Below are 21,405 nucleotides of genomic sequence, written 5' to 3'. Positions count from 1 at the left end.
CAAAATGCTGAAAAAGAAAATCTTGAAAAGCCATAAGCCCAAAAGTCAATATCTCAAAAGCTAAAATCCTGAAAGTTAAAATCCGGAAAAGCCAAAATTCTGAAAATACATAATCTCAAACAGCCAAAATCCTGAAAGGACAAAATTTCGAAAAGACAAAATCCCGAAGAGACAAAATACTCATATCCAAAACCCCAAAAATCAGAATAATGAAAAGGTAAAAATCCTCAAAAGCCAAAATCTCGAAAATACAAAATTCCAAAAGCAAAAATCCCGAAAACCAAAATTCCGATAGCTAAAATCCCGAAAAGCCAAAAAGCTGAAAAGATAAAATCTCGAAAAGTCAAAATTTCGAAAAGACAAAATCCCGAAGAGATAAAATCCGAAGACCCAAAATCCCCAAATCTAAAATCCCAAAAATCAAAATCATGTAAAGCCAAAATCTAGAAAAGCCAAAATCTCGAAAAGACAATATCCCAGAAGGCAAAATCCCTAAAGCCAAAATCCAGAAGAAACAAAACCGGAGAAGCTGAAATTCCAAATGCCAGAATCCCAAGAGACAAAATCCTGGAAGCCGAAATCTCGAAAAGACAAAATATCAAGAAGCCAAAATCCCGAATGGCAAAATTCCAAAAGCCAAAATCCCATCCCAAGACCTAAAATCCTCAAATCCAAAATTCCGAAAATCAAAATCCGGAAAAACCCAAATCCCTTAAAATCCAAAGTCCGAATGCCAAAATCCGGAAAAGCCAAAAATTAAAAAATCAAAATCCTGAAAGAAATGAAATTATACAGAGAATAGTGTGTGGAATAACTTCCCAAAAGACAGAAAATTTCCTTATGTCTCCAGAAAGCGTGAGTACAATCGTGGGAGTAGATATGACAATTTTAAGAATTTGGGATTTCGACTTTCAGGATTTCAGTTTTCGTGATTTGGGCTATCGGGATTTCGACCGGGATCCGTTATGGAGGTATCCTAGTTCAATATTTCATATATACATACATACATACCTATGATCGCAAGATTCGCCATTTTGAATGTTTGACGGTCAAGGTTAAAACCGTTTTGGAGAGCCTATTTGTCAACGGATTTATTTGAATTTGGATATTTTGAAAAGGTCTTGAAATTTCAAACCCGAATGCTTCGATATCAATTGGAAATAGATCTGTAAAGTACTTGTAAAACCGTACAAAAAGATAATTTACGGAGAGCTACTAAATCGTGAGCTCGAGCATTCAAGAGAGATGGGGCGCTTTGTCATTTTTGTATGAGAAATGAAAATAAGAAAAGTGCAAGAAGTAACTTAGATGTCTGAATTATCCTGCTAATAACAAATCCTCTGTTGTCAAATTTATCCTATCCTTTCTATTAAGACTTCAGAATTGTAAATTTTAGTTACCAGCGCGACTGGCGGAAGAAAACAGTGCTTCACACGTAAAAAATTGATTCACACAAAAATACGCTAATTTTGTGACACCCTATTTTAAATTTCAAATTACTAAGCATAAATGTTATCGAATTGAAAATTATTATGTTTTTAGCTCAATTCTGACATTCTATAAATTTACTAGGGAAAGGCTTTCAGGCTTTTCACACACTCTGGATTCGAACACTTAATATTAAATCTTTCCTACTTCTTTAATGAATTTGACGATTTTTTTAAATTTATTAAAGGAATATGGGAAAAATATGAAGCGTTCGAAGTCAGAGTATGTGCGAAGCCTGAAGCCTTCCCCTATAGTTCGAATGTTATATTTTCCATAATATTTCATTACTAATGTAGTTTGTAATAAAAGTGTCTAGTTGCATATCTATACGACTATGATAACATGATACTTTTCAAAAGAAAAATTCCATAGAGCTAATATTAAATTTCCGGGCAGAGAAAATCTTCAGCAAATCCACCCTCAATCCCTGATAAAAAGTATTCTTAGAACTCGGACCTAAAAACATATACCGGAAATTTCCATCAAGATGGTAAAAAGAATTTGGGCACGCGGGAAATTTAATTGTCAACACAATAAAAGATTGTGCCAAAACAGCCGCAAGAGAAGGTCAATGTTTTCCTTTCTGGAAAGCATTTTTTTTTCTTTAGATGGGAGGAGCTTTTCTGTACCTCATTAATTTAGATGAAGAGACATTTGTTGCTGAAGCAGAAAAAGTATGATCAGGGAATGGGAGCTTTCAGCTTTTCATGGATAAAGACATTTTTCCGCCCATTTCGAGGCTGTAAGAGGATGTTAGAATATTTGTTTTCTTTTATATCTCACAAACACCCCATTAATTTGTAAATATTACACTGTGCGTTTAATGATGGTGGCAAATCTTTTTTTTTTTTTGGTTTTCGAAAATGTGCTCTGATAATTGGGGAAAATTGAAAAAGTTGTTGAAATGTACTAAAAACCGTACCAAAAACATCCCATTGAAATGCATTGAAAAGACCCGAGAAAAAAGGCAAAAGGGAACAAATAAATATTTAATTGAAAAGGATGTAAGGATTGAATTTAAGCTTCGAGCGTTCATATAAATTTTCAGCTGTTGGCCTGAAAGTTCATTTTGTGCTTTATCCACAGGGCATCCCCTAAAATTTCATTTGCCCAGACACTCCACAAAAAATGTGTTTCATTGGTGGTAGAATGAAAAAATAAATTCTCTCTAAGGTATTTTTCTCGAGAGGTTTTTCTTCTCCATTTTTTTTCTCACATTGGATGTTTAACAAAATTACTTTAGGAGAGTATTTTGTAAAAAAAATATTATGTGTACTTAAAGTAAAGCTTAGACGTGCCACCTAAGGCGGTTTTCACACATTGAATATATTTGAAACATTTCAACAAATGTGATGAAAATATTCTAAATAAATTGCTTTGCTTTCTTGCTGTTCGTAATACCCTTTTTAATTGTACCACTTAAGGATGATTCATTTCAATTTTTCAATTTAATATTCTCCTCAATTAATGTGTGGTTACGTCTGCCGTCGACTTACCACGACCAATCTCACCAGGAAAACCACTGAATCATAAATCGTATATGCTAAGGTCTTAACCAATGGGACATGGATAAGTGGATCAATGAAGACCATCCTTAAGTGCTAGAAGTAAAAAAAAGCTCCCGAAGAACAGGAGAGCAAAGTCATTCCTAAAAGCCAAAGTCATCCATATCTACAATAATAACATATTCAACTTTTAATGAACTAAAATACTCGAACTCGTGACTTAGCTGCTATACCACAAAAGTACTTTTGCATCATTTTCTGTTTACCACTTTAAACCGATTCACGCAAAATCACTCAAAAGATCTCTCAAAATGGCTTAGGACTAATAAAATTGATTTTCGGATAAAAATTAGTTATCAGTTCACTACCGGTTCAGAACCAATTGAATTCGATTCAGTCTTTTCTGTTTTCTGTTGTTCGTTTTAAAGCAGAATCACATTGACATTAAAATGCTCACCGTCACCGTCAAAGCCTCACCGTATTTCGTTAATTTACGCATTTTCATTGCAATTCTTACGCAGTTTCTCGATTACCGAATTACCTTATCTCATACTCGGTGGCACTAGGTGAAAATAATACAAGAACATAAAAGAAATAAAACGAAAATGCGATAAACGGTGAGCAAAAAAACTGTACGAAAAACTGTAGCAAAAAAATCCTTTTGCTCACCGTTTATCGCATTTTTGTTTTATTTATTTAATTTTTATACTATTTTCATTTAGTGCCAACAAGTATGAGATAAGGTAATACGGTAATCGACAATTTGCGTAAGAATTACAATGAAAATGCGTAAATTAACGAAATACGGTGAGCATTTTACTGTCAATGTGATTTTGCCCTTAGTAGGAAAAGTTTAGCTTTACTGAAAATTCTTACTACTCGATTTTATCCTTTGTTATTTAATGAATGTTACCTATAGTCTTTCCAGTAAATAGGTACAGAACTAGTGATTATCATTAAGAAATTCACACGAAATAATGGAATGGAGAAACGTCCGACAACAGGAAGTTCAGAGCCTTCCCGTATTAGTTAGTTCGATCTTCTTCAGCAACTTTCTTTTTAATCATACAATCATTCGTTAACGATTTTATAATTTTTCATCAATTGTGAATAAATGGAATATACATAACCAATTTTCAATTTATTTAGTTATATCTTTCATATTTCTACTAAGTACAGCAATCCACGCTTAATTATTTTCTTACGTATTGAGTTTTAAGAAATAAGAATAATTAAAATTTTGAGGCGTAATTTTATTTCTTTTTTGCAACTGTGAGTATTTCTAGAGAAACTTAGATATATTGATTGCGAATTCGTTGTCCGTTTTTTTTTAATTTTCTGAACAATTTAACTTTGATGAAATTTTTTATCAAATAGATTTTTTCCAATATTTGCAGGGAATTTCATTCTCAACGACTTTTTTATCTCACACAAATTTCTTATTTTAACGATAAAATTGTGCTTTCAAAATCCCTGAAAGTCGAAATCCCCAAAAGCCAAAATCCAAAATCCCAAAATCCAAAATACCGAAAAGTAAAAATCTCAAACGCCAAAATCAGAAATTCTTAAGAGCGTCGTACTCAAAGGATTGTACCTATGCTTGTTGAAGGCAAAGGGGAATTTTCTGTGTTTTGTAAAATTATTCTACATTTTATCCTCCGTAGAATTTCGGTCGTTCTAGGATTTCGAATTTGAACGAAACCGGGTATTGCCTCTTCAGAATTTTGGATTTTCCGGATTTTGGGTTTTCGGGATTTCGACTTTTGGGATCTCGCCTTTTTCGATTTGTCTCTTCGAGAATTCGTCATTCGAGGATTTTCGCTTTTCGGTGTTTTGAGTTTTCGGGAGTTTGGATTTTAGCTTTTCGGGATTTTGGTTTTTGGGATTTTCGCTTTCGAGATTTTGACCCATTCTAGAATTTGACTTTTGGTATTTGGACACTTTCGAGATTTTGTTTCTTCGAAATTTTGACTTTTGGAATTTTGGCTTTTCGAAACTTTGGCTTCGGGGCTTTTGGTTTATTTAGAATTTCGGTTTTTCGGAATTTTAAACTATTACTAATTTTGGCTTTCGGGCTGTTGACTCGTTTGAAATTGCGCCTTTCTCGATTTTGACCTATTCCTGATTTTTGCCTTTTAGGATTTTGGCTCATTCGGGATTTAAAGTCAATTGTCAGATGAAACTAAGGGCCTCGACAGATCTGAGGATTGGCCGAGAGACGGCTTAGCGGAATATTAGCGGAATAATGATTAAACAACATTTCCATAATTTTTCACTAAATCGTCTCTCGGCTTAAGTCGTAAGTGTGTCTAGGGCATAAGGTTCGGCAGCGTGAAACTGCCCCACCCTGGCCTAGTTACTTTAGATCACTCATTTAAATCGGTTTCAGGTTCTTGCTTTGACATATTAAATGTTTTTCATTTCCCTTGGATTGATTTATATTGAGTTTCAATCAAAGATGCTTAGAATTCTAAGGGACTGACAATACTAGAGTCGTACTGTAATAAATTTTGGAGTATTAAATTAATATACAGTAATGGTTGAACTTATTAAGCATGAATGAAATTCATAAACATTTGGGAAATGAGCTTTAAAACCAACCCCTGGTTGTTTATTTACTTTCACACGAAGAATTTTATTGTTTTTTAAATTCCTGAAAATTCCAAATTAAATCTGAATCCGACCGAAGTTGATTACAATTTGACCACATTTAATTCATCATTGAACATTTTATTTTAATATAGTGGACTTTTATTATTAATATTGATACTTTTATAGATTACTTTAATATGGACACTTTTGGTTTTGAAAACTATATTTAGAAACCTATTGATATTATATTATTTTGCAAAAAAATATTTATAGTTTCAGATTAATTTGTTCCAGTCTCTGCTTCCTCTATTAGGAATTCAGAATTTAACTTTCCTTAATAAGGTTAGTCACTGACTCTTTATATGTAATTTTAAAGAAATATTCATCTTTTTTGCAAAATAACCAGTGGAAAATTCGCATTTTCCACTCAGTAATTGCCAATTTAAGTGAAAATTGTGATTTTCTCTAGTCCATTGGATAAATTAAAAATTTTCACAGACTTGTCCATCAAATTGGGTCAGCATACAAGACGAGATATGAAAAAAGTGAAATATGACTGCTTCAAACTCTTCACCATGAGATGCTACTTTTGATATTTTTCCACCGGAAAACTCTCATTATGTTTCAGCATCATCAGCAAAAATCATCATTCTGTGATACGGAGCGAGAAATACGAAAACTTGTCTGTTATTTTTTGGACAAAACTCATTTCAACCCCAAAAAGCAGTAAAATGGAAAACTTTTTAATGCAATTCTCACAACTGTGACATAACTATGTAGTGAATATTTATTGTTATAAATTTATTGTTATGAAATTTTCAGGCTTACATTGTCCTACATTTTCCACAAACAATCACATAGAAAATGCCATAGTAAAGCATAACAAAATGTACACAACGAATTTTTCCGTTGCCTGCACCATTCTATGAAAATTTACTCAGAGTGTTGGGTGGGAAAACACGGTTTTTTTTTTCTGTAATGTACCTTCATTTTGCCCGGAAAATTCACTAATTTGGTAGCAGTTCTACCATTTTCCCATAAATAATGCAAGAATTTCCTAAATTAACCTTTAAGAGCATTCTTGCAGAGAAATTATTCATGAAAGTAGAATCTTTTAATGAGCTTCTAACTACTTTTAAAGCTTAAATGGCACTGTTGAATGCATTTACGTTCAACTAATGTTTTCGTTATTTTTTTTTGCTTTTTGTTAATTAAATGTCGTATTCAGTAGATCTTGTATTATACGGATAATTAGTAATTCTGTTAATTTTTCCAAATGCTTTCAATTCTAATAGAACTAAATCTTTGACTGAAACATAGAACGTAGAAAACGTAAAAGTGTTTCGATGATTTAAGTAGCAGAAAGTGCCCGGTGCTTCGTACGATCCCAAGCTTCGTAATGACAAAATTTCTCCCAAGTTCCTCCTCAAAAAATGTAAGGAAAGTGCATAGTTTTTAAAATATTTTGCAGCGTCACATTTATTCAGAAATATAGAAAAACATAGGAAAAATTTTGTCATTACGAAGTTTGGGATCGTACGAAGCATGGGTGCTTTCCTCTAATGATTTTATTTTAGAGTTCAGCATTTTATGTTTACATTTTAAAATCTCTTTCGAAATGATTGTAAACTCTACAATTTCTTATAGACCACACATCAAATACTATTTTAATATGTTTCTTCAATTAATTTATATAATATTAGGAATCCAATTTTGTTAAACAATAAAGATTAAATTATTGAATGTTATGCCCTAGTCACACTTATGACTTAAGCCGGGAGATGACATTGGAAAATGATGGAAATGAAGCTTAACTATTATGTCGAGTATAATTACACTAAGCTGTCTCTCGGCTAATCCTCAGGTCTGTCGATGCTCTTATATAGTCTAGAAATATTCGTGATTGTCTCATAATAAAAAACTACTGAAACTTAAAATTCCGGTTTTTAGAACATTTGCGTTTTTGAGGAATAATAAATTGACCAACTTAATTAAAGTACATTTCTCGTTAGAAAAAATGGTTCTGGACAAACTCGCAAAAGAATAAATTTTCTATCAAAATATACCAACTGGATATACTTTTTTCTGGCAATTGCGAAAGCAAAAGTGATGACTTATTCCATTCCTGATAGTTTTTAGAATTTTAGAGAATCTCCACAAAAGCAACTTTTAGAAAAGCGAATGAGCAAGCATATTTTCTTTCGAGATAGAGGAAAATAGTCTGCAGAAAAGTTATAGAGCAGTAAATTTTCTATAAGAATGTTATGATTAAAAAACCTCTTGGAGCTTATGGTAGATAGTGAAAAATAAAGTTAGCTTTTAGGGACTTTTTGCCACTTTCCCCTAATAAAATGGACATCCTTTTAGTTAAACATTCCTAAAAGTTTGGTTCTTGGAACACAGTTGATCTTTCTTCATAGACTGGTCTATCACATTTAGTTAATTGTTAATAGCTTTCTTTCCCGAAGTATACGCTTAAGTTTTGAACTCTTTAAAAATACTAAATTAAGGAAGCTTTCAATGCATCACTGCCTTGTTTTTCAAAGAAGTGTTTCAAATCATGTCGTTTTATTAAATATATCTCAGTATAAATTCTAACTACCCAAGCATTTTACACAAAAACTTCTACCTTGCTTACACCATGGACAGAGTAAATATTGTATGGAATATAACACAAAAGAGAGTATTCGAATATAAAAGCTTCAAGTGAAATCCCTTCTTTTGTTCTACCATGGAAAAAGTCTATCCATATATCCGTTGGTTTGGTGTTTTAACACAATTATTATTATAAAGTTACACAAATATGTAGTTCAGGAAAACGTGTAATCTTTAAATGTGTAATATAAATTTCATTTAATGTGTAGCAAGAATTGCTACGGGCCCACACCAGAACATGCTGGAGCACCCTTCATCGCTTGTCTCCGGAGTGAGCGAGTGAGCCCCTATTGCTCATTCCAAGAGTGCCACGGATCCAGTGTCCTCCTCGCTTCACTAGTGAAGACCGACTTAGGAGACGATTCGATTGTGCCTTCGGAATAACTCGTCGAGAAGAATTAGATGGCAGAATTAGCAACAAATTACACAATTTTCTACATTTTGTTTCACAATTCGTGTAAATGAAAAGTCATGGTAAAACAATACCATTTTGTCTTGTAAAATTACAGAAATATGTTCAATAGGTAAATGTGTTAACTTAAAATGTGTAATACAAATTTTATACATTTATAAATTGTGCAAAAAGACAAAAAATTAGCAGCTGATTATACAGTTTGAACATTTTGTTGTACATTTTGTGTAAAATAACAAAGAATAATAATTAGTTTTTACACAATTGTGTAAATATTCACAACGTTATATATTTAAAGGGACAGATAATCCTAACCGGCTTATGTAGGTGAGATTCTTAACGTGAGCTAACTCGGAGTGCATGCAAATTCAACTTGATGCTGAAGTAGGGAGACGCCATTCAGTTATCTTGAATCAAATTCGTGAAATTATACAAATTTTGTATTTGAACCAAAATGTCAAGGATTTGGATGAACTGATAGAAAAGTGATATATGGATGAAATGTAGACCAGAATGTTCTCTATAATTTTCCCATAGAACATGATCTCATCGATTACTCAGAAGCCAAGATAAGCGAGGTTTTTTGTTTCTTAACTCGTTTTTTCATCCAGAGTGCCCCAAGTGTTCATTTGTTGAGCTTCAACTATTTCAAAGAATTGTTGTATTTTGTGGGACTTTCCATTTAAAACCCTATTTTAAGTGTCTTGGTGGAGTAGAGGCAGTCAAATTGGCATCTGAGTGATTTCAAAGCGTTTTTATGGGAAAAATCATTTTTTTCACACTTAAACGGCAAAATCGGAGTGATAGCGTAGTCTGAGCGGAAAATGATGTATGGACGAAATGTAGAGACAAATGTGTTCTACAATTGTGTCGAAGTAATCATCAAAATCGGTTTAGCGACAGTCGAGATAATTGAGGTTATGTGATATTGAAATAGGTTTTTCGACTGTGGCGCCCCTGGTGTTGGTCCCACGAAGTTCAAATATTCTAGAAAGTTGTAGCATTTGGTGAGATCTTTCGTTTAAGCCCTCACTCATCAAAATCGGTCACATAGAACCGGAGATATGATTTTTTGAATTTTGTGAACTTTGACCCCTCATATCTCCGGTTCTATTGAAACCACAGCGCGCATACGCACCATTTTGGAAACGTCCTAGACTGGACTACAACATACTAAAATTTCATTAACTTGCACAATGCCGTTTTTGAGAAAAGTGACTTTGAATTTAGATGAATTTTGACGCTATCACAGCGCCACCTGTGATGACTTTTTGAACTTCCATCTGAAAGTGCTCATCGAGACGAAACCAAAAAGGTAAAATTTAGGTCGCTATGTTAATTAGAACCGGAGATAGAGGCCGGTCAATGTTCGAACTTTGACCCCTTATAGCTCGGGTCAGGGGTTATGGATCGACTTAAGGTTTTTTTTGTTTGATAGGTATAATCAACGGCTACAACATACTAAATTTTCAGCCCGATGCACAATGGAATTTTTGAGTTATTTAACTTTTAAGATTTAAAAATTTTCTTTTTAAAAAAAGCGCCCCTAGTGGTGGTTTTATGAACTTGCGATGTTAGAAGGGGAAGTGGCATTTCACGAGAGCTTTCCAAAAAGCCCTCACTTTTTAAATTCTGACAATTAGAACCGGAGTTATGGCCATTTTAAGAAATTTTTTTTGGACCCTTATAGCTCGGGTCAGGGGGGTCGGGGGACCTTAACTTTGGTATTGATGGAAAGCTCTAAGGCCCAGCTATAACATACTAAAATTTGAGTCCGCTGAATGCCATAGGGGCGGAGCTATTGAGAAAACAAAAAAGGGGGGTCTTCAAAATGGCGGAAGGAGGGGTGGGGGGTGGGGGGTCTATGCACCAAGTTGCAATTTTCACCCGATATATAACCTTTGCCGAAAACCGCAAGTCGATATCTTTTTTAGTTTAGGAGCTATTAAGCTCCAAAGAGCGGCCGGCCGGCCGGCCGGCCGGGAACGTAACTTAGCCACATATATATTCGGAATCAGGAAGTGGCGAAACACATTTTGGCCAAATTTGAGGTCGATCGGACGACATGAAATTTTGTTAGGATTATAGTAGGTGAGATTTTGTTAAGAATCTCACCTAATACACCATGTTTAAATTTATAACAAAAAGTCTTGGTAAAACTTGTAAAATGACACAAATATGTACAGTAATTATAAATTTTGCAAAAGGACATCATATTTTAGTAACTATTTACACAGTTTTGTAAATTTTTCTACTCAGGTTGTGTAAAATGAAAAATTGACTAGAAATTACACAATTGTGTAAAAATTCACAAAATTACATATTTAAACATTTCAAGTTTAATTTTATAACAAATAATCATGGTAAAACAATAACAATATTTTATCTTCTAAAATTACAGAAATATATACTTTAGGAAGATGTGTAATCTTATAACTTGCAATATAAATTTTATAATAATCATAAAATACATATGCAGAGATGGCAAGATTAACAACAAATTACACAGCTTTATATATTTTATTTATTACACACTTTGTGTGAAACATCATAGAAAAATTACTATAAATTACCCAATTATGTAGAAAACAATAACACTATGTTTTTTATTATAAAATTACAAAAAATATGAACTTCAGGAAAATGTGTAATATAAAAATGTGTTGTGTACATTTTTTGTAAAATTACACATATTTCAGATGGAATGTGTAAAAATTACACAATTATGAAAATTTATAACAAAAATCATGGTGAATCATCCAGAAAATATTTTACTGTGTAATGTATTCTTTGTCCACTTGCTTGTGTTTTATTTGAAAATTTTCAGAAAGTTATCATGACCATGACACTAACGAAAATTAACTAACGAATGTTCTAATCCCAACTGCCAAACTATTTTAAATTGTTTGAAACAGTATCTCTACTCAGATGTTCTGTTAAACTTTCTGTACCGCAATATTACTTTCTGTCTAAAATAATCCCCAAAGTGCTAACTCAGGGAACTTCCAAATGCAAAATTATTGCTTCAAAAAGCTCTCTGTGATTTATGGTCAGCTCAAAATCAATTTCTATCTTTAAAAGTCCACAAATGCTTGCATTTGGAGCTTCAATGTGCTGAATTTTCGCCCATTTAGCAAATTCTAAAATGAAAGAAATTAAATATTGACGATTGAGTATGGGGCGTACATTATGAGATATTTACGATGCATAAATCCATCAATTGAAAACATGACACGGACACTAAACTCTGGGGTTGTTTTTGGCTGTCGTCGAGGCGTGGTTATAAAATTTATGGTTAAATTTTAAGCTTCAAGAGGGGATCCCTATTAAATTCACTCCCGCACTCTCGTATTTTTTTTATCAATGACTTTTGAAACATTTTATTGGGAAATGGGGAAAATATATTGACCCTCAACTGAGTGGATAGCAATTTCCCATGAGAACCTTTCTGCGGGCGACAGAATGAGAAACAACAATTGAAACGTAATGAATGTTTTGCGACAAATTTGTCAGAACAAATTTGTACTTTTTTTATTGCATGATCGAAGAGTTTGTGCCATATATACAATGCGATATTTATTGTACAGATGATGTTTTCAATCAATCAATGGTGTTTTTTCATAGAAAATTGTAGTTGATGGGATTGAAAGCTCCTATTATTCGGAATCGAATTTTGGATTTGAATTAATCTTCGGATTATTTCATTGTTTTGTGAAAAATGATAAAATTTTTAATATTTAAAAAAGTATCCAATTTATTTAGCTTTATTTAGGGTAGAGTCAGTACTTTTTCGCCAGTAAGCACTTTTTCGCCACCTACAAATAAAATCACTTTTTCAGGGAATTATAAGCTCATGGAACTACGAAATGACTATTACTTCATAACCTCTAGTCCAACGGATCAGAAAACCATAACTGGTGCTCCACCGACTAGATTATTTGCAAGTTAATTGAAGAAATTGTCGACAAGGTGAACAGTCACCAAAAAAATATGGAGTTCTTAATAAACTTGTCAACGCTCAGACAAATTTTCTTGCAATATTTTATGTTTTTGCAGTACAGTATTTGATATTTTTTCACTGAAAGTCACTTTGTTATTAACTAAGCTTCGCTCTAATATCATTATTTAATAATGTCTTCCAAAAAAATAAAGAAATACGGATGTGGTGAAATAGAGCTTACTTTTTTCAGTTGTGTAAGTACTTTTCGCCACTCATTTTTCCAAGCATTTTACAAGTGGCGCACCTCGCGGAATTCAGTTGAAACAGACGTAATTGTCAATTGATTTTTGTCGCAAACAAAAAATGTGCAAAAAATCATTCGAAATACTCTAATAATTGTCTAATATAGGTGTTAAATAAGAAAAGTACTGTGCAATGTACTTTTGCGGGTTTTCGAAAGCTGGTGTTTCTTAAAAATCAATTAAAAACAAGTGGCGAAAAAGTGTTTACACAGTGGCGAAAAAGTGTTTACAAAGTGGCGAAAAGTACTGAAACATGCATTGTTGCAGGAAATGTATTTTTTCAACTAGATGCCCAAAAATTCCCGGAAAGTCTCCTGGTTCATTAGAGAGAGAGACAATGCTTCAAAGCACTTGTACAGAAAATTTCTTTTTATTTCGACAAAAATTGTAAGTATTACAAGGGTACAAAACCTTAAGGTGGCGAAAAGGGCTTACTCTACCCTATTTTATATTAGCTGTTGTTAATATTTTGCAGTTACTTAGTATTTACAAATTTTCAAGAAAATATTTTTAACATTCCTTGCCTCGAAAGAGACCAACCAATGAAGCCAATCCATTTTCACCTTGGCAAATAGACAGAAGTGTATTTTTGAGTGTTTCTTTAAAAATATAAGAAATACTAAGAACTAAAAATATGTGCATTAGTGTGACTACTTAAAAAGTACTTAGCTGATAGTCCTTAATTAAATACTTACAGAAAATATTTGCCGTGTCTTTAATACAAACAACTTAATTAAGGACTTTAACAAAGTTTTTCATTAAGTAATAGGGGAAACTGGGGCACCACCAAACACGGGGTACCACCAAACACTAATTTTTATTTCTAAACTACTTGGACTATCTCGACCATTCCTTCAGTGGACAAGCATCCCTATAGTGCCTATAAATTCCTACCGGTCTTATCCTCTGATATCCAATATCCGATTAAAAAATCGCAGTGTTTGGTGGTACCCTGTGTTTGGTGGTGCCCCAGTTTCCCCTATAATATTAATAATAATACTGGCACAACATTCCATGAAGGAACAAGGCCTTCCCGCAAGGGGATTTCTAGACATGCATTATTATTTTTTTTTGTACGGGATGAGGTTGGTAGTTGCATTCCCGTGGAATCAAGTACAGTGAAGCTCACTGGATGCAATCCGAACATCTTTAACGCCAAAAAAATTCCTGGTGACCTAAAGGAGATTCGAACCCGGGACACTTGCATCATAGATCGAGTGCTCTACTACTTGACCCATTGAGTGCCCTCCTTAATTAAGTAGGGGAGACTGGGCAAAATTTGTCAAAACGAAAATTTCAATATTCACTATTTTCTAAAATAAAAGTGACTGAGGCTTGAAATTTTTATTATAGATAACTAGCCTTCATGAACCTTCTTAAACTTACAAAGTTTCAAGGGATTCAAGGAAGGATTATGTAAAATAAAAAATAATGAAATTTTGAGCCCTGTTTTTGGAATATTTGTCTTACAGAAAATATCAATACGTATTAGCTCAATTTAATCAAATTTCTCGTTGAGATATAGAAAATTTATCTTTAATAAAGTTGTAGAGGAATAAATTTCCTATAAAAATATGTCTATTTGATATTTTTATCGTTTGCGAGACAAGTTTTACCCCAGTCTCCCCTACATTGTGTAAAGAGAACATTTAGCCTGTAAAATTTGGTATTAAATATTTTTTTAATACCATATTTGGCCGTATACTGAGGACTTAGGCTAATCGATTAGAGGATCTTTGCATTGCATAAGCTTTCTTTGCCTAACTCTTTACTGCCGAATTTTATACGTTAAATTCTCGAAGATCAGCTTGAATTCATTTGAGCCGTAAGGTTCATTTATTTTCGAATACTGTATCTGACGCAGTTGTATATTCTCTTCAGTTTCTTTCTTCAGTTTCTAAGAAGACAATCCTCTGACGAACACCGGAAGAAAGTGAAGAGAAAGGTTCATTTATTATTCAATAATTTTACTTAATAATTTCTGATACTACATGGCAATCGCTCTAAAATTACCCGTTAACGGCTCAAAAATTACGTATTAAATGAGTACTTGAAAAGCTAAATTTGTGCTAAGTGTCATTAAATGCCTTCATTCAGCGGTAGCTCTATGGCAAACATTTTTACAAATGTAAAGATTGAATTAGGAAAAAATATACTAATTTCACATTGAAATTAAAAGTGAAAATGAAAATGAAGAATGACTGTGAAAAAAGTGTTTTAATTTAGGTTAAAATATGGAATTCCGGACAATACAGAATTTCGGACAAACAATTTAAAAGTCCAGACTTTCCTAATTTAGTAGAAAGTTTTGAATTATCCAATTCTAATTTAAGCAGATTAATAGATAAATTTTTTATCAAATTTTAAGATAGTGTCCGATCTCTGAATTGATTTGTCCATACTTTTGAATTTTATCTTGTGCACTAGAAAATAATTAAATACATCTGGCTCCTTCATCGGAAGCTCTTTCGTTGAATTCATGTCACATGGTGTCATAAGAGCATCAAATGCATTATGTGGTGTTTAAGTTTTATGGATAAAGTTTTTCTTGTGGAAAAAGACCATCATTTTGAGTCTCTTTTATTACTCAATAATTGAGAAAATTTCAGACCGCATTATACCGAACGTGCTCCAAACTTAATATGAGTAATTTTTTTGACCATAATTTGACGCGAACATGTTCAAAATTGGAATAGATCTTGACCATAATTTTCATCAGGAATTAAGTTTTTTTGAAGTCAGAATAATCATTTGATGCCTGTATTCCCTATAATTTTTAGACTTTTCAAAAGCAAATACAAAGAATTTAATAAAATCAATTACAGATCCCAAATTCATGCAATGTTTTATTTTTATAATATAGTGTTCTAAAAACTATTCAGTCGAGTGTTTTATGCTTATTTCCGATTTTATAGAGGAAACTGGGGCACCATCGAACACGGGGTAGCACCGAACTACTGCGATTTTTTAATTAGATATTAGACTTTAGAAAACAAGACTTATAGGAAGTTACTTAGAAGCAATATAAGGATGCTAATTCACTGAAGAAATAGTCAAGATAGTCCAAGTATTTTCTAAATAAAAATCAGTATTTACTGGTAAAAATAAAAGGATCAAAATGGTCCAAATTTGATCCTTTTGCAAAGGATGGATCAAATTGACATGTTCTATTGTGATAAATGTGCATTCAAAGTCTGAAATTTGATCCATCCCTTGCAAAAGGATCAAATTTGAATCAATTTGATCCTTTTATTTTTTACCACTATTCAGTGCTACCCCATGTTCGGTGGTGTCCCGGTTTCCCCTAACTGACACAAATCAAGGAAGGAAATTGGTCAGAATAATGATCTGACCGATCATAAATTTGACTGAATCATGATCATTTTTATTTTTTATTTAATCTTTTGATCCTGAATGGCTTGAATTATGAGGTTTTTTTTTTAACAAAAAATGAATATATTTTTAGCACTTTACTGTTCTCAAGAGCTTCTGTATAATCGACTATTCTTTGTGTTGGTTTCCTGTCACGACTAATTGAGGGTTATAGAACACGGTGGGGACTTAGAAAAACCAGGAAAACAGTCGAGCCAGGACTATCGATATTACAGAAGCACTAGAGAACAGTAAAGTGCTAAAAATGTTCAGGCGAAAGATTTCCCCTTTCCATTTTCCACTAGATTATTACCATTAGGCCTTAAAGAAAATCTTATTCAGGATAGAAACATTGATTAATATAAATTGAATTGAAGAACATAAACATGGCCAAATTCTTGCCTTAATTTATAACAGTTTTTTCGACATTTCCTTTCAGCAATTTTGCTTTCTCTAGGGGAAGGCACTTAGGCTTCGCATACACTCTGGATACGAACATTTCATATTTTTTCCATGTTCCTTTAATGAAACTGACCTATTTTTTCTAGGAAATGCGTGTCTTGATGCTAACTATTAAAATATATTTCCAGGTTAGATTCAATAAAAGAATATATAGGAAAAATGTGAAGTGTTCGAAGCTAGAATGTGAGCGAAGCCTCAAAGCTTTTCCTTACTTAATTTTTTTAATGTTTACTGCAAACATTGGTGGATTCTACTCTATTTTATTTGAGATTTTAGTATTCTGCAAGATCTACTTGGAATAGTTCCAAAATATTGTACATTTACTTAAGTTTCAATTAGTTGTTTTGGATATATTACTGTTATTTCTTTTGACGACATACAAGTCCAATTAGAATCTATTTAGGGGAGACCGGGGTACCTATAGTCAGGGGTAGAATAAGTCAGTGGATTTTTCTCATTTTTCTTGAAATGTACATCGAGCAAAGTATTTTTAAATGAAAGTAGGAACACATCCTCATATTGCCAGAAATATTTATAACTCTGATCCTGTTATCCTACAACTTAGAAGCATTTTTATAAAATGGGTATAAAATTGTAATTTTGGTGGTACAGTTTTTGGATCAGTATTTGGTTTTCTGAGTTTCTAGTCAAGATTTCATAGTTTTACCTCGTTTCTGGTTTAATAAACCTAATTAAAAACTGTTTTTCACTTGGATAATAATTATCCAATTTTTTATATAAGATGATAAACACAGAAACAGACCTCGGGGCAGTTGTAGCCACTCTTCCGTGGCGGGATAAAACTATCAATGATTTTTCACTAATACATGGATAATTGTTAGATGAAAAAGTACTATTGATATTGTAATCAATATTGCCATTCGGATGAAAAATTTGTGAAATAGATTTTTTCACGATATGTTCATAAATTTTGTCGCTATTACAAAAATGTCATAAAAAAGCGGCTAAAGCCTTTTTCTTTAGGTTTAAGTGACATATTTAGCATCAGTGGGCTTCAGTGTATCAAGCGAAACAATGGCCTCAATTCTGAGACCAAGATCAATATCAAGATCAAGAAAATTTCAAGATTTTGGTATTCTGAAATCAAAAAATCGAGATCAAGATGTCAAATCTGTCAAATATCTTGGAATCTTGAAATCCAAGACACAAACCGTTTGGATATCAAGATTTGCAATTCTGGAACCAATATTTCAAGATTTCAAGACGTCAAATTTCTTGTTTTCTTGAAATAATTCCAAGAACCTCTCGGAGGTGCTTGGAATTTTCAAGATTGTAACTATTTGAAGAATTTCATATGGAAATGACTATTGATGAAGAATATTTCTATAAGAGATGGTATAAAAAGAGAATTACTTTGAAAAATACTGTATTTGACCTTGTAATTTAATCGAAATGATACGTATTTCTAGATGTACATATCGAAGTACACTACCCTGAGGATACCTGCAAAATAATCACATCTTGCATAAGCATTTCGTGGTTTATCACAGGTCACAAATTTGGTTTGCACTTCCTGTACTCCCGTTTATAGCCTCTCATTTATTCTTTAATACGTCCTATAATTAATTTTCCTATTTTATATGACGAAATTTTAACAAATTCAACAGAGAAATGAAGATGACAGATGTGACTAAGTGTGGAAAATCTTGAAATCTTGGTTCTTAGCTAAGACATTTTAAGTTCCATAAATACTTCGCGTCAGAATACGAAATCTTGAATTTGGAAATACTTGACAGCTTGAAATTTCGATCTTGATTTTGGTCTCAGAATTGAGGCCAATATTTGATATCTCCAGTTTAAAATTTCATCTAGAAAACTCGTGTCAATTAGTACCCCAAAAGTGGCTATATCTACCCAGGAGGGGAATTCTATAACGCTCTGGCAATGCCATATGACAAATTGGGTTCGAATCTTAAGAGAGCTTTTTCGAAAATGCGATTCTGTAGTCGTGACATTGCCATTTCAGCTCACGTGGCATTGTCAGAAGTTACATATTTGAGATTTCTGGCAATTCAAATGACAATGAATTTTGTTAAATAAATCAACCAAGACGTACTGTATTTTCATAAAATCATCAAGTAAAAGGATTTCATTAAAAATTCAATGAATTGCATTTTCGAACTCATATGATATGACAAAAAAGCTCGAATGGCATTGTCAGGTTACAAACTCACGCGTGACAATGCCACGAAAATTACAGAATGCCCCTCCAGGCCGGGGCAAGTGTAGCCAATGTGTCATACTTTTTTCATTATCCTCTCTAGAAAAAGGCAAGGATTTTAGAGCTTTGAACTACACTGTTTCATACAGCCAATATCCTAATGCTACTTATGAAACATAAAAACATTAGACAAACCTTATCTTTTTTTCACAAATCACGCTCGAAAAAAGCTTCATTTGCTGGTTAATTCTACCGCGGTCTCCCCTACATAGCGTCTTGTGGTACTCTTGAACTAAGACATTATAGAACTATATATGGCTAAAGCTTCATTGAAATGCACTTCTTGTTCGATATTTGAGATATAGCAATTTCTCTTATAGTGAAAATTTCGTAATATATTTTTTTAAACTTTCTATGTACTTTTATTTTATTTTTAAAATTTTAAAGTGTTTAATGGAATTTTTCGGGCGGCTAGTGAATAAAATGTTATAGTGCTCGCTATATGATGCAAATGCCCCAGGTGGGAATCCGCTTCATAGCACTGACAAGCTTTGTGACAAGCTTATCCTGGTTTAAAAATCTTGCTTGAAAGAAGGTTTAGTTCCTCTATGATGCATTATAGCCGCCATACCTTTTATTTATTTGTTTTTTTTTTATATTTTTCCCATTTTCTAAAGAGAACAATGTTAGTAATTACCTGGTAGTCCATGAAGTTCCCATAACCCATGTGATTACAGGAGCAGGAGCAGTGCTTGATGTGATCCTGAAGTTCAAGGTCCATTACAGTGGTTTTGGCTGGAGGCGATCTGAGGCGTTCAGGAACGTCGAGAACATCAAAAAGATCCGATGCCTCTCGTTCCAGCGCCTCCAAAGCCCGTACATCCCATTGTCCCGAAGTCATTAACATGCGGTGACAGAGTTCTTCCCCTTTTTAGCCCTTCCAGATCAATTGAGAGATTCTGATGGATTTTTCTTTTTTCTATTTGCTCAACCAGACACTTCAGACGGAAATGTTGCCGAAGCGATAAAAAAAAAACTCACCCCCTTTGACTTCAAAGCTCCCTTGACATTTTCCCTATCTTCCCTAAGCACTAAACCACCCCCGCAAATCACTCGCGAGCACAGAGTTACTCCCTGTCTAATCAACACCCCAAGTATTCAGCACTCCCCTTCACATTTCCACATGAGATAGCATTAGCAGATTCTCCAAAAAGTCGTTGATTTCGACGCACTTTTCCCGGCTGGCTTCTGCAGGAGTACCACTCCAGCAGAGATAACACTTGGCGGAAATCACAGAAACGCGGAAGCACAACCTCTCTTGCCTGCTTCTGCACACAAACTGTCGGCAAATTGTTTGAGAAGAAGCCAAGAGAAAGCTCTCTCCTCTCTCAATGTTTTCCCTCTGTTGATTATCTGCTTTTTCTCTCGAGGGTTGCCATATTGAGAAGTTTTTCACAGAAAGGCAAATCATTAGGGAAAATTGTAGCTTAAAATCCTTTTAAATTTGTCTTTCATACCTCACAAAATAGTCATAAAAATTTATACAAAGCAGGTGTAGTACTTCTGTATTGCAGATTTTTAATTAGAGTTGAAAACAGTTTTTATATTTTCTTCTAGATAAGATGAAGATTAACTTTATAGTAGTTTCAGACGAGTTTAGATGTGAAATGTTCCATTTAAAATCTAGACAACTCAATTACACATAAATAATAACTAGTTTACAATCATGTATCAAAGCCTCAACAAAAGTAAAGTAGATTAATGGAAAGGCAATTGTTACTTTAAAATGCCTTAATTTATATTAATTTCTCAATTTCAATTTGCAATAAATATTGCTTTTGTGCACGTGTTCTTGAAACTAAAGGAACAAATAAATAAAAACCATGATTTGTCAGAAAGCAATATTTGCGTCCTCCGCCGTCCCAACGTTGGTGACAAACTATTTAAAATTAAAACATAAGGTGGAAATGATTTTTCTCACGTTTTCCTCAAAAATTGCTTTTTGAAGGATGATGCCCAATGATGCCTGAAGTGCTATAAGTGAAAAGGTCTTTTGTCAAAAATGCAATTTTTGACGAAAATTGTTTCCAATGTGCAGAGACCTTAAGCAACTAGGCTCTCCGATATTCAGATGATTCATGCAAAAACCCATGCGTGACGGGGGATCTTTTGACGTCCTCGTGCAATTCACAGCTGTCACCCGAATATCAGCGAAATATCGGAGAGCTCTGTGTACATCATTAAAGAATACTTTGTGAAATTTTAAACCCTGGAAAATAAAAAAAAAACAAAGCCCAAAAATGGTTTGTGTAGGTCGCCTCCGTTTCTCCTCTCTTTCTTTCTTTTCAACAGTTTTTTCTACTGCTCGAAATATCCAAAACGAACTTAATTAAGATCAAGTTTTAGCTCCTTTGAAATTTGATAAAAAGAGTCAATAATCAATTGTTAACATTAAATTACCCACTTTAAAAAAAACTGTATAAGGGTAAGGGCTC

The 21,405-nt window shown here is 33.3% G+C and overlaps 1 protein-coding gene across 3 annotated transcripts in view; it reads right to left on the bottom strand.

Moving 5' to 3' along the window:
- Nucleotides 1–20,251, bottom strand: part of LOC129805260 (dipeptidase 1-like) — a 64,569-nt gene extending 44,318 nt beyond the window's left edge. Inside the window, exons 1-2 of one of the 3 annotated variants that reach the window (XM_055853043.1) lie at nucleotides 19,952–20,237; nucleotides 19,608–19,869 (exon numbers count right to left, since the gene is read on the bottom strand). In XM_055853043.1, coding sequence (XP_055709018.1) covers nucleotides 19,608–19,817 — 210 coding nt within the window. In that variant the 5' untranslated portion in view covers nucleotides 19,818–19,869; nucleotides 19,952–20,237. Of the gene's footprint in view, nucleotides 1–19,607 lie in introns of all 3 variants that reach the window. The other 2 variants (XM_055853044.1, XM_055853042.1) reach the window with 2 other exon arrangements.
- Nucleotides 20,252–21,405: the final 1,154 nt, after the last annotated feature.

This window comes from Phlebotomus papatasi, chromosome 3 (genome assembly GCF_024763615.1).
Source record: "Phlebotomus papatasi isolate M1 chromosome 3, Ppap_2.1, whole genome shotgun sequence".
In the NCBI taxonomy this organism is placed as follows: domain Eukaryota; kingdom Metazoa; phylum Arthropoda; class Insecta; order Diptera; family Psychodidae; genus Phlebotomus; species Phlebotomus papatasi.
The sequence above is the reverse complement of the archived record's forward strand: the minus strand, read 5'-3'. Positions and strand labels throughout refer to the sequence as shown.